At 40.7% G+C, this 12,302-nt stretch overlaps 1 protein-coding gene across 5 annotated transcripts in view; it reads left to right on the top strand.

Annotated features, from left to right (window-relative positions):
* The window catches only part of MAPKBP1 (mitogen-activated protein kinase binding protein 1), a 288,826-nt gene that overhangs the window by 172,196 nt on the left and 104,328 nt on the right, over window positions 1–12,302 (top strand). For all 5 annotated transcript variants that reach the window (XM_082275307.1, XM_082275308.1, XM_082275306.1 and 2 more), the window contains exons 4-6: window positions 1,877–1,939; window positions 5,998–6,055; window positions 10,739–10,909. In XM_082275307.1, the coding sequence (XP_082131433.1) occupies window positions 1,877–1,939; window positions 5,998–6,055; window positions 10,739–10,909 (292 nt within the window). The remainder of the gene's footprint in view (window positions 1–1,876; window positions 1,940–5,997; window positions 6,056–10,738; window positions 10,910–12,302) is intronic.

Below are 12,302 nucleotides of genomic sequence, written 5' to 3'. Positions count from 1 at the left end.
TGCAAATGATGCATTTTGTATACTACGGATGGCATACAAATCCATGTGAAGTGTCTTTATGTACATCACAAAATAGATTACAGTGGGGTGTCTTTGTTTCCAGTGAAGTATAGCAAAACCAGGAGAAAAGTTCTCCACACAGCTTTATAAATGAGGGAAAAAATTTTGAAATTATTATCCTGAAAATAAAAAATATCTTTCAGCCGTTTAAATATAGGTCAGTTTTTGTTCCTTTATTATACAGGTCAGGACATTAAAGTAGAAGTCTAGACTGTATCATACCACACTAGATACTAGATGTAGATGTTTCGACTCCTTTGCCCTTCATACATTTACCATAAATTGCAGGTTCTGAAATTCTTTATGGTCACATGACTGTAAAGCTCTGTTCTCTGTGTAATGTGCTACTGGTGAGAGAACTCCCCCCCCCCCCCCCCCCATTAACACCTAGAACAGTGGATGCCGGTGGTTTCACTGCCCTATGGGATTCAGCCCCATTGTCAGTCCTTCACAATATATAGTTGGATCTTTGGCTTCACGTGACTGTACAGAAACGCCAGGAGAAACCTTTTAAATATGCTAAAAGATATGAAGGGTAAAGGAAGGCAGCTGAAAAAAAATAAAAAATGTGAGCTTACACCCTCGCTGCTGTACTTACCTTAGTGGGTGATGAGTTGTCCGTACCCATGCAGCCGGTATAGCGGTCCGAGGTTTGAAATGCTCAGTCTTCTCCTCCTTTCTGCAGGACTGTCGGGACAGATCAAGGCGATGCTCTGTGTTGGCACTGACTAATCAAAATTGCTCTCATCTGTCCTGGATGCACTGCAGAATGAAGAAGGAAAAGAGGGAGGATTTCAAATCCCTGAACTGCTGCATGGGCACTGGCAGCTCATCAACCACAGAGGTAAGTACAGTGGGGGCGGGGGGAGGGGGGGGGGGTGTAGGGTGTTGGTTCACCTTTTTTTATTTTTTTCTGAAAAGGTGAACTTAACCCCTTAAAGGCTATCATTGTAAAGCAGTGATTTACTTCACTGTCTGTGAAGCAATCATTTAAAGCACATGCAACTTGGAATATTCACCTGCATTGAATGTTTGGTGAATGTCAGATTAACTGCTTTAGAATTCTTCACCTACACATTAACACTCTAAGGCTCCATGTACACGGGACGTTGTTAAAAGTCCCTTTGAATGCTGGAATTTTTAGGACGTTTGAAACGTCCGTTCGGTCGCGTATGTACCCGCGTTTAGCGGGCGTTCAGCGGCATTTGGGGGCGTTTGCGTTTAGAAGCGTTCCTAGAGGTCAAAAAAATGATTCCCCTTTAAAATGGAAAAACGCGAACGCTAAACGCGGGTCATCACGTTCAGACGCGTTTGGACGCGTTTGTAACGCCGGGAAACACACGTTTGAACGCAAATAATTGCGTTCTAAAAAAAGTCCCTGAACCCAACTGCCTGCAAATGACTGTAAACGACCTGTTGTACATGGACAGATAAGATAAAATGTAGATGGGTTCAGGGGCTTCTGAAAAAAACGCCCAACTGCTCCTAAACGGCCATTTCCAACGTCCCGTGTACATGGACCCTTAATGTGAAAGAGCCGGTTTATGATGCATTATATATTGGTAAGTATGGTTTTCTTACAGGTAACGAGTTTTGAAAAAGGGTGACAAAATGGGCCTCTGATATTTTTCTTTTTGGAATAACTGGACAAGAAGTTATACAGTATCATTTCCTGCAGTGCTAGCTTTTTAAATATTTTTATTTTGATAATCTCCTGAAAACTTCTATTTATCTATCTATAAATATTTTTTTTTTTTTTTTAAATCACAAAATAACTGTTATGTGAATGAACATCTTGTGCTATTTTTTCTTGTAGGTGTGTTGTGGTGTTATTAAATCCCCGAAAGAACAAACAGCATCATATTTTGAACAGTTCCAGGTGAGTGTTGCACTGCATGTACACTGTATGTAAATCCTTATACCCGGATTAGTGACTAACTGCAGATTTGATCCTTTGCACAAGTCTGATCCATCACAACTGATTGCTACATAAAGCCTCGTACACACGATCAGATTATCGAAGCGATCTTGCGTCCGATTTTTGTTGCATGCTAGTCTCATATGGAAAGTGAAGAGGTTACTTTCATACGAATATTCTCGTACGACCAAATTCAACTTCAGAAGTGATGTCATGTGTTGAATTGTTTTGTATGTGTTCTTTCGTTTCTGAGCATGCCTAGTCTTGCTCTTACGATTTTTTTCGCACGAAAACTGTACTAATTAAACGAAAATCGGACGTTGTGTTTACGTACGATAAAAATTTTATAGCCTGCACATCCAGATTTTGTCGTCCGAAAATTGGTAATCGGCTGTCAAAAGCACCATACTAACATTCCGAAAATCGGCAGATCGTTCGTTAGGACGAAATTTTGCTTCCGATTTTCGTATCGTGTGTACATGTCTTAACAAGTTTTTTTATTCAGATCACATTTAATCAGAAATAATTCACTAATATGCCCCTATAATTCATTTGAAAAGGTGTTTACATACATGAGGCTTGTGTACATAGGGTCTTCATGTTTAAGCCTAAGTTTGGGTAAAATGTTTGTTTTTTTGTTTTTTTTTTTTCTTTTAAATTTACAAAAGGGATGGTACTTACATTTATTAGCATGTTACACCTGTATTTAGGAATAACTATTATTTAGGATTAACCTAAGCAGCAAATGCCTGCACCCCTATCACATCCCCGCAATGACAGGCTTCCTCTCCCCACACCTGCTGTCAAATTTTAAAAGAAACACAGCTGGGCTCCGCCTGCATAGCCAACTCACAGAGATCTGTGAATGAATGAACTGCCAGTCCCTTCTGGCATGCGGCAGACAGCTTGTAATTCTCAATGAACTACCAGGGCGCTCAACCGCACCCTCATGGCTCACTTACAGTTCTGCAGCTGAGTAGCTGTCTGCCTGTACAGAGGTAAAGGAAAAGGAATTGGCAGCACTCCAGGTTGATTCAAAATCCAGATTTATTGACTGGACATCCAAATTATGACAATAGTGACAAGGTAGACGCGTTTCACACACTGACTGTGTGCTTAATCATTAAGCACACAGTCAGTGTGTGAAACGCGTCTACCTTGTCACGATTGTCATAATTTGGATGTCCAGTCAATAAATCTGGATTTTGACTCAACCTGGAGTGCTGCCAATTCCTTTTCCTTTATCAAGTTTTCACGGAGGCGAGCCGGGGCATGCACCTGTATGAGTCATCAGGCAATTACACCACCTTGAGCAGTGAGTCCTTGTCTGTTCAATTGCCTGTACAGAGGTACTGCATCCAGGGCTGATCGTAGCATGAGTGACTACATATGAGGGAGTGCGATTAGCTATGTGAGCCAGCAGCCTACCATTGCTTTCATTGGGCTGTCGCTCGCAGCTAATCCCGGGAACCCCCACTGGGGTTTTTCACTATCTCAGCCAGTGTGCGTTCACAAGCGTGAATGCACTCTTAACGCTCAGTTCATATATTTGCAAATTGGATTCACAGAACGTGAACCTAAGGGCTTTCAATTGAGCCAGTTTACATATGTCCGTTGCGGCCACAGTCTGTTTTTAAAAAGTCCTGTGCATTTTTCAGTTAGATACAGGTGCGATTTCAAGTAAAAATTTGCACTCGAACCGGTGAACAAAACCGCACCGGACTCCTTTTAAAAACCACGCTGAAACTGTGGCCGGACGTATGTTGAAACCCCATAAACTGGGATGCAGACACCAGTAAAGCCAGCAACAATGGAGACACAGGCAGCACTAAAAACCTAAGGGAAAAAAAAAAGGAAAAAGCTTTAGAAATTTCTATTTTTTTTTTTATTCTTTTTATATTTAGCCCTGCACAGAATGAATTTGTTCAGATTTAAAGAATGGTTCATGTAACATTCCCTGCCCTGTAACCTATGTATTCCTATTTAGTACATTTTTTGCTGGTTCTTCACAATTGCCACTTGTGTGTGTACATTTTCTTTCTTGTCATTTGATCCGTTTCCTATTCCAGCCTGGCTAGTCTTGCTATTTTGCTCTGTCTCCCTCTGGGAGTTCCAGCTCTATTAATGAGTTCTTTTGCCAATAGTTGACCTAGAGGGCTCCTATTTTCTCCCTCACACCTCTGGGTGATGGAAGGGCATCTAAACAGCAGAGCCCAGAACTAAAATGTCCTTGACACAAAGCGTGAAGGATGAACATTCGGTTCCCTTGCTGCAAGATTAGGAAGCTGGCGCTTTTGGATGTTTGCCTTGGTTACTTAAGATTCTTGTAGCTTTTAGCTCCATGAAACCAAAAATACATATGGCTTTTTAACCCCCCCCCCCAGCAGGAAGAGGTTTGATTGGCCCCTGTATTAGTTAAAGATTTGTCCTTTTACAAATAATTAGACCCTCCATATTACATAAAGTAGTTTTGTAAAATATAAAGGTGGTTCTTTAAATATTATAGCTTTAGATTGCAATAAAGCCTAAAATAATGGCAAAAAATATTGGTGACAGATCACGCTAAATTGTTGACCTCATGGTGAGCTACAGCAAAATTAATTGGTTTCACCATAAATTGTGGTTAATCAGATTTCCACCTTTTAACAGATTTGTGTACACAGAAAACAAGGAGATCAGCGCTAGCCTCAGTGGATATAGGGGAACCACAGCCAACATGAACCAATATAGTTTTTTTTTCCTCTTTTTTTGCATTGAAAATTGATAGTTGAGAATAAAAATTCGAACCGGTATGTGAAGTCCCTGATGGATGAGGGGTGTACACCAAGCATCACCGCCGGATGGGGTCCACTCTCTGATGGAGAAAGCTTGAGCTGGTTAATTGTGCAGCGAGGGGAGGGGAGCCCACCGAACCAGCCCTTGTGCACTAACGCTTCCTCCTCCTACCTCCTATGCTGCAGAGCTCAGCGGATCAGGATGGATGCGTGCAGCTGGAAACCGGAATGACGTCACTACCGGATGTGATGAAACAGGAATTCAGAGCCAGCTTGATTGGCAAACAATGCAGTACTTCAGTGAAACATGTCGTCACGGCAACTGGGCATTGTTTGCGAGTCAAGCTGGCTCTAAATTCCTGTTTCATCACATCCGGTAGTGAAGTCCTCCTTTCCGGTTTCCAGGTGCATGCATCCATCCCGCTCCATTGAGATCTGTAGCATAGGAGGTAAAAGGAGGAAGTGTTAGTGCACACCGGCTGGTTCGGTGGGCTCCCCTCCCCTCGCTGCACAATTCACCAGCTCAAGCTTTCTCCATCAGAGAGTGGACCCCATCCGGCGGTGATGCTTGGTGTACACCCCTCATCCATCAGGGACTTCACATACCGGTTTGGATTTTTATTCTCAACTATCAATTTTCAATAAACTATATTGGTTCATGTTGGCTGTGGTTCCCCTATATCCACTGAGGCTAGCGCTGATCTCCTTGTTTTCTGTGTTCTTTTGTGCTGGTTCAGCACCTTATTAGCAGCACCACAGGTGGAGTTATTATCAATCATCTATTGAGACTGCCACAGCTCCAGCGCTGGAATTTCTTTGGTTTAATAGATTTGTGTGCCTGCAGATACAATGGGGTTGCTTTACTAAAACTGGAGAATGCAAAATCTGGTGTGGCTCCACATAGAAACCAATCGGCTTCCATTTTTGTATTTTTATTTTTTTGTCAAAGCTTAATTGAGCAAACTGAAGTTAGAAGCTAATTGGCTACCATGCACAGCTGCACCAGATTTTGCACTCTACCGTTTTAGTAAATCAACCCCCGTGGCTTTAAGCCATCAAGAGTTTTGTCCTTCAGTGTGGGCATAAGGGAACAGTAGAAGATTAGCATTGGGGTGCTTGTGTATAGCTAACATGCAGGTTTTCTACTTTGTGTATTTTTCTTCAAATGCTGTACAATTTAACCTGTTTTTCAGATGATTTTTTAAAATGTATTTTATAACGTTAATGCTTATGTATATATTTCAGGAAAACAATCACTGCACTTGCGTTTTCCCCAGATGGAAAATTCTTGGTCACAGGAGAGGTAAGGGTTTTGTAGTGTGAATTGGGAGATTCCTTCCATTTATTAGTTATAAACTACAGTAGTGATGGGCTGAACGTACCTGGGCTTGGTTTGAGCAGGGTTCTGGTGCTGAATCTGAACCCCATTGAAACCCCGTAGTAGCTGAATGTTAAACACTAATGACTATTTTATTGGCTAATATGATAGGGGTTATAAAACAAATTGTATGGGGTGCTAGACACTGCCCTGAAGAACATGCGCCAAAGCAAAAGTTTAAAAACTGTTTGGTAGGGAGCAGCGCTTTCAGTAATGCTTGAAGAAACATCAAAAAAATTGCATTAAGTAACACGTCTTAACCAGTTTGGCTCCAGAGCAATTTTTTTCTTTGCCGCATACATGTAAAAAACCTAAATTTTGGCAATAAAACTTCATAAACCCCCAGAACATTATATATTTCTGAAAGCACAGACCCTATAGAAGAATAAGGTGATAGTTGCAAATTTTTGTTTCACGTGATATTTGTGCAACTGTTTTTTAAACACAAACTTTCTGGAAAAAATATATTAAAATTAATTTTAGTGCAAAACCACATCGTATAATACCTATTTTTGGTTAAAAGATGAGGTTGGATCGAGTAAATAGATACCTAACATTTCATGTTTTAAAATTGCGTGCACCTGCGATATCGCTAAAAACGACGGTGCCCAAAAATCACCATAGGTGACGCTTTAAAAGCCATTACAGCTCCTCAATTTTAGAGTTAACTAGGAGCTCTTGTGCTAGAATGTGTGGTGTGACCGCGGTTTACATACCTATACGCACCCTGGGCTTGTGTTTGCGCAGGTGTGCGGGGCAATGGGGGTTTTAGCAGTTTTTATTTTTAAATTTTTAAATATTTTATTATTATTATTATTATTATTTTTTTTTTTTTTTTTTTTTAACGTGATTGCTATCACAACTGGTTAATAATCCCCTATGTGACAGCATTGGGCAGGTGACAGGTACTCTGTTTTAACCTGCTGGCTGAATCACCAGATTAAAATAGTTGAAAGAAAGCCTAAAAAGGGAAACTAATATAGCCATCGCATGTAAGAATTGGTAAGCTGCAATATAATGTTTGCTTTTGGGTTTATTACTGCTTTGCCTGTCTGTCAATGGTCACATCTATGTGATGTATACAAACCCACTACAGCAAAACTGGCATTTATAAAAGAAAAGTGTTTAAATTGCTGGCAAAATGACGGCTTCCAGCCACTTTACTGCTGTTTGTAAACAAAGTGGCTGGAGACCACTTTCTTTTATACCAGACCCTTAACCTAGGTGGGCTGATATAGATGTTAATGGGGGACCCCCAAACAGACAAGAAAAGGCATGAGGTATAGGTTTTAGTCTAGGTTCACACCTATGCATTTTTTTTAATTGTGCGTTTTGCAGTTTGCAGAAACACACTACAGTCCATTTAACATGGTTTCCTATGGTACACGTTCACATCTATGCGTTTTTCAGCTGGTGCGTTTTTGGAAAGGATCAGGGACCTTTTTTCCCTGGAGTAAATTGCATTTTGTGTGTAATTGATGGACCCGCACCAAAAATGCAAGTGTTGTGGCTTTGATGCATTTTTACATGCATTTATTTATTTTCTTCTCCATAATACACTGTGTATAGCTGGTTGTTAAGGAGCGGACCGGAAAGCTGACTGCCACGTCCTTACCAGCTGATGAACTGTCAGTGGGCTTCCAAAAGGACTTGTCAAAACTCATATAGTGTCTTTACTCACTTTTGTTTGGTAAACAAGTAGGGGTTCTATGTAACCCCCACTCATTTACATGGGGGGGGGGTGTCGGGATGCATGGGGGCCCTTGTTAAAGGGGGTTTCCAGGTTCTAATAAGCCCCCTGCCTGCAGACCCCCAAAACCACTGGCCAGGGTTGTGGGGAAGAGGGCTTTATCCTCATCGACATGTGGCCTGGTATCTTTCGACCCCCTCCATTTTCTGACCTGCCTGCACACTTGGAATAAGGGTCTGGTATGGATTTTGAGGGGGACTCCATGCCATTTTTTTTCTTTCAATTTTGGCAAGGGGAATTTTTTTTTTTTTTTTTTATTGCTGGCAATTCTTTCTTTTTACATTGTTGTCAGCTAAAGACTCATCGGGTTCTTGGCCCACTCCTTAACAACCAACTATTCACAGTTTGCCGAATAAACAAAAAACGCATGAAAATTCAATGCAAAAACGCAGGTTTAAAATAGCAAAACGCGCCTGGAAACTGCATCAATCACAACCACATAGATGTGAATCTGGGGTTAAGGTGGAATCCCACACAAAAATAAGACCAAAAAAAAAAAACCTGAGGTACCCCAAAAATGCACATCAGGCATGCAACCCATGAAAGGGGAGTGGGGAGCAAGCATTCGGCTCCCCCTACTGAACCATGATGAAGTATGAATAATAGGTAAGCAACTTAACAATAAAGATCAAAATCAGGGGAAAAAATAATACATTTCTCATTGTAAATAGATATGTTTCTACATTTATCCACTATAAATAAAACATGTATAGATCCCTTCTGATTTCATGTGAGAATGAAGTCCATTTTACATTCTCTAGAGTAGCAGGCCATGCTTGTGTAAATTAGTTGCATTTTGTCCAGCTTCTAACATTGTAGGAACACCATTCTGCCTTCTGAAATGTTCAGTTGCTTTCAGTACATGTGGGTCAGTCCTCGGGAAACAAAAGCATCGAAGCCATCTGTGCCTGGATGCCTGATTGAGCAGTGGAGTCATTTAGGGACACTGCAGCATGACTGAAATAGACAATTACCTTGGTGTCATTAGGAAACCACGGCTCTGCTGCCCAAAGCCGACACCTTTCTCCGTTTTGGAGGAAGATGCTGGACTGCATACCTGGTAGTCACACGCTTGGCCTGTTCGGCAAAAGTTAGGCAACGTGAATCGTCCCTGTTCAGCTCACACCATCATTCCCTATGTTCTGCCCTCCATAATAATTAGACTGCACAGATGTCGGCAGTTTTTTTCCATCTTTTTTTTTTTTTCATTGCCTGATTTTCTGCAGGACATCTATTTATAGCCCATCCCAGATGTTGTTTTTTTTTTTATCATCTGTATAGACATGTGTCCTCTGACAAGCCAATAAACCTTTCCGAAATTCCCTGGTACTTACATAGCATTAAGTGGAAGCTATATCTGCTTCCAGTGGTCATCCACAAATTACAGCTGGCCTCTCCAGCTTCCTGTCTCCCCTTCTGTATTCAGTTTTTCCTCATTAAAACATTAAAGTTTGTGTCCAGAGGATGTGATGTACGCTGGATAGGATCAGTAGCTTGCTGTGGCTGGCACTGGAAACTGGAGCAAAAAACATGGATGTACAGTAAATTGGAGCCCCTCCCCAGAGCAAATGCTTACAATTCTTGTTTGAAAGATGACTTGTGATTGGACAAATGGAAAAAATTAAACTTTCTTCTATTTGCTTTTTTCCAATTTTTTTTTTGTATCGGTTATACTGAAATTACTTTTTGATTGGTTGTAAAAGTTCCATTACTTGCATAAAATGTGAAATATGTGGCTTTGAATTTACTTTTATTTTAATTAAAATGCATCCTAAACTAAAGCTACAGATATCACCAGAGCAGGAGGAAGGGGAAATCTTCCAATGTACACAACCTGAACCATTGAGAAAAGAGGGGGATGTCTCTGGGACAAGAAATGATCATAAATATCCTCAATGGGAACCAGGACAAGTTGCTGACAGGGGTTTTCTTCATTCTCTACTTTAAAACACAAAATAAAAGTTTTGACTTAAGATATGGTTTAAGCTCAAGTGCTATGAGCTTAAACCATCAGAAGCACAAAATAGGTAACGTTGAGGTGCATAAATTAGAAGATAAGTTCACCTTTCTCAAGATGTTTCACCTGTATTTAGGGTGTAACATGTTGAGCATCCATCACCTCACCCCCAGCCCCCCCCCCTCCCTGTCACAGCTCTCCTGCAGCCGCTGTCACAATTTAAAAACTGTGCGGTCATGCAGGACTCCGCCCATCCAGCTGCATAATTTATTCTCAGAGCTCTGTGAATAAATGAACTACAACTACCATCACCCATTGCAGCTGACGGCTTGTAGTTCTCAATGAACTGCGAGGGTGCTGGTCGGCACTCTCATAGTCCATTGAGCTTCCTGAACTTCAGTAACTGCCTGTTCATATTGGAGGTGCTGACAGTCTGCAAGAGCCTGACATTGCACTTGCGATCTGCTGATTACGGCTGCAATGCTTTGCAGCTCCCAAGAAGATAAATAATCAAATGCACATTTTTTTTGCTGCTTAGTTTACATATGTCTACTGCAAATTGTATGTCCGTTTTCACTGCGAATAAAAAAAAATAAAAATTTGTTCAGCGGTTCAGGTGCGTTTTTCTAATGCAACTTTGCAAGGCTCAGGACCAGATCTTTGTCACAGCTGCTTTTTTAGTGATGGCCAATTCATAGTAGATAAAAGGTGTCAACTCTTGTAGAAGGAGAGCAATCTGTGCTAAAATCCTGAACTGAATCCTGAAAACTGAAACTACAGTAAAAGAATGCTCTAGTGATAAAGGGAGTATGAACACAATGTAATATAGCATGTATTAACAGTTTATAATGATTTGGGTTAATGAGACTGTAATGTATTTTGTATTTGTTTTTGCTTGCAGAGCGGACACATGCCGGCAGTACGGGTCTGGGATGTGGCTGAAAGGACACAGGTGGCAGAACTTCAAGAACACAAGTATGGGGTGGCCTGTGTGGCTTTCTCTCCTAGCTCCAAATACATTGTATCAGTGGGATACCAGCATGACATGATTGTCAACGTGTGGTCATGGAAGGTAAGTCCTGGTTTTACTCTTTGAGTAAGTTCTGACATTTAACTGCAGTATAAATACAAGGCAGTGTTATGATTTTTTCCAGTTTTGTTCTATTCATTTTAGATTTCTCACTTTTCCAGTCTTTCTTGTGAAAAAGATCATTATCAGATGGGAGACTGTCTTCAGTTTTTGAAGAAGCCGCAGACAGCACTCCGATTCATGTTTTCAGACTATATAAACCATTTTGGCACACATTTAGCAACACTTAAAAGATGCCTATGCTATAGCACAGAACAATTTACAGATGCAAATACTCTATGCCTTGTGGTGCGCTGCATTGTTAAAAATGGGATAGGTGGGTTTTTTTTAGCGTTAAAAAACCTTCATTTAAAATGAATGGCTGCTTTAGGGCTCATGCACACTGGATGTTTTTTCTGCTGCTCCTAGGGGCGTTTGGCATTTTTTATTCCTGCCTCTATATGCCCCTGCATGCTAGCCTATTTGTCTATGCGCACATAGGCATTTAGATGCAGCAAAAAAAAAGAAAAACCCACACCCACCGCCAATGCATCCAGGAGCAGCAGAGTTTTGGCAAACAAAAAAGCTTGACACGCCTAAATGCGTGTAACTGTGCCTAAGCACTAGGTGCTTTTAGTGCTTGAGCTTTCATTCATTTTAGTGGCCAGAATACATTTTTTTGGCCAATGAAATTAACCCCCAAGCGCTTTAGGTGCTTAAATGCGGTACAAGAGTTTTCATGCATCAAGTGTTTTTTTTTTCCTGCCAAAACGCTGCTGCCAGGAGTAACGGAGTCCAGCAGAGTTGGCAAAAAATCCAGAGTGCATGAAGCCTTAACCGCCTACACTTCAACACATAAAAATTCATGTTAATGTTTTGCATTGGAAATCCTCTAATGCACCATCACTAAATTACTGGAAACAATTGGTAAACGCGGCACTCCCACTTTACAAAACGACTTGCCTTTCTCGAAGTTGTATCAAAAAGGTCCATAAAGTATGGGATATCTGGGTTGAAGCCTCCTCTACTAACGCAGACTCAATAGATGAATAACTAGAATATAATCCCTTATTGAACAATGACTATTGAGATCCTACGGATATGCTCTGAATGATCGCAAACCACCTACATATTGGATTTTACATTTATGTTTAGTCCCTTAGATTTAGTTGTATTTACCTTAAACGCATACAATTCTATGCATTATACAATGTACTGACCTCAATACAATTCTACAATTCAAGTACCGACACATAGAAAGGGTTTTTTTTTTTTCTCTTCTTGTATCTGTTACTGTTGTTTTTTTTGAGCCTGGAAATGCTCAATAGGCTCTGTTTTGTACGATCTTAAAAAACCTGAAATAAAAATAATTTTCAAAAAAAATTAATGTTAATCC

This window comes from Pelophylax lessonae, assembly GCF_965119305.1.
Source record: "Pelophylax lessonae genome assembly, chromosome: 13".
Classification (NCBI taxonomy): Eukaryota; Metazoa; Chordata; class Amphibia; order Anura; family Ranidae; genus Pelophylax; species Pelophylax lessonae.
The sequence above is the reverse complement of the archived record's forward strand: the minus strand, read 5'-3'. Positions and strand labels throughout refer to the sequence as shown.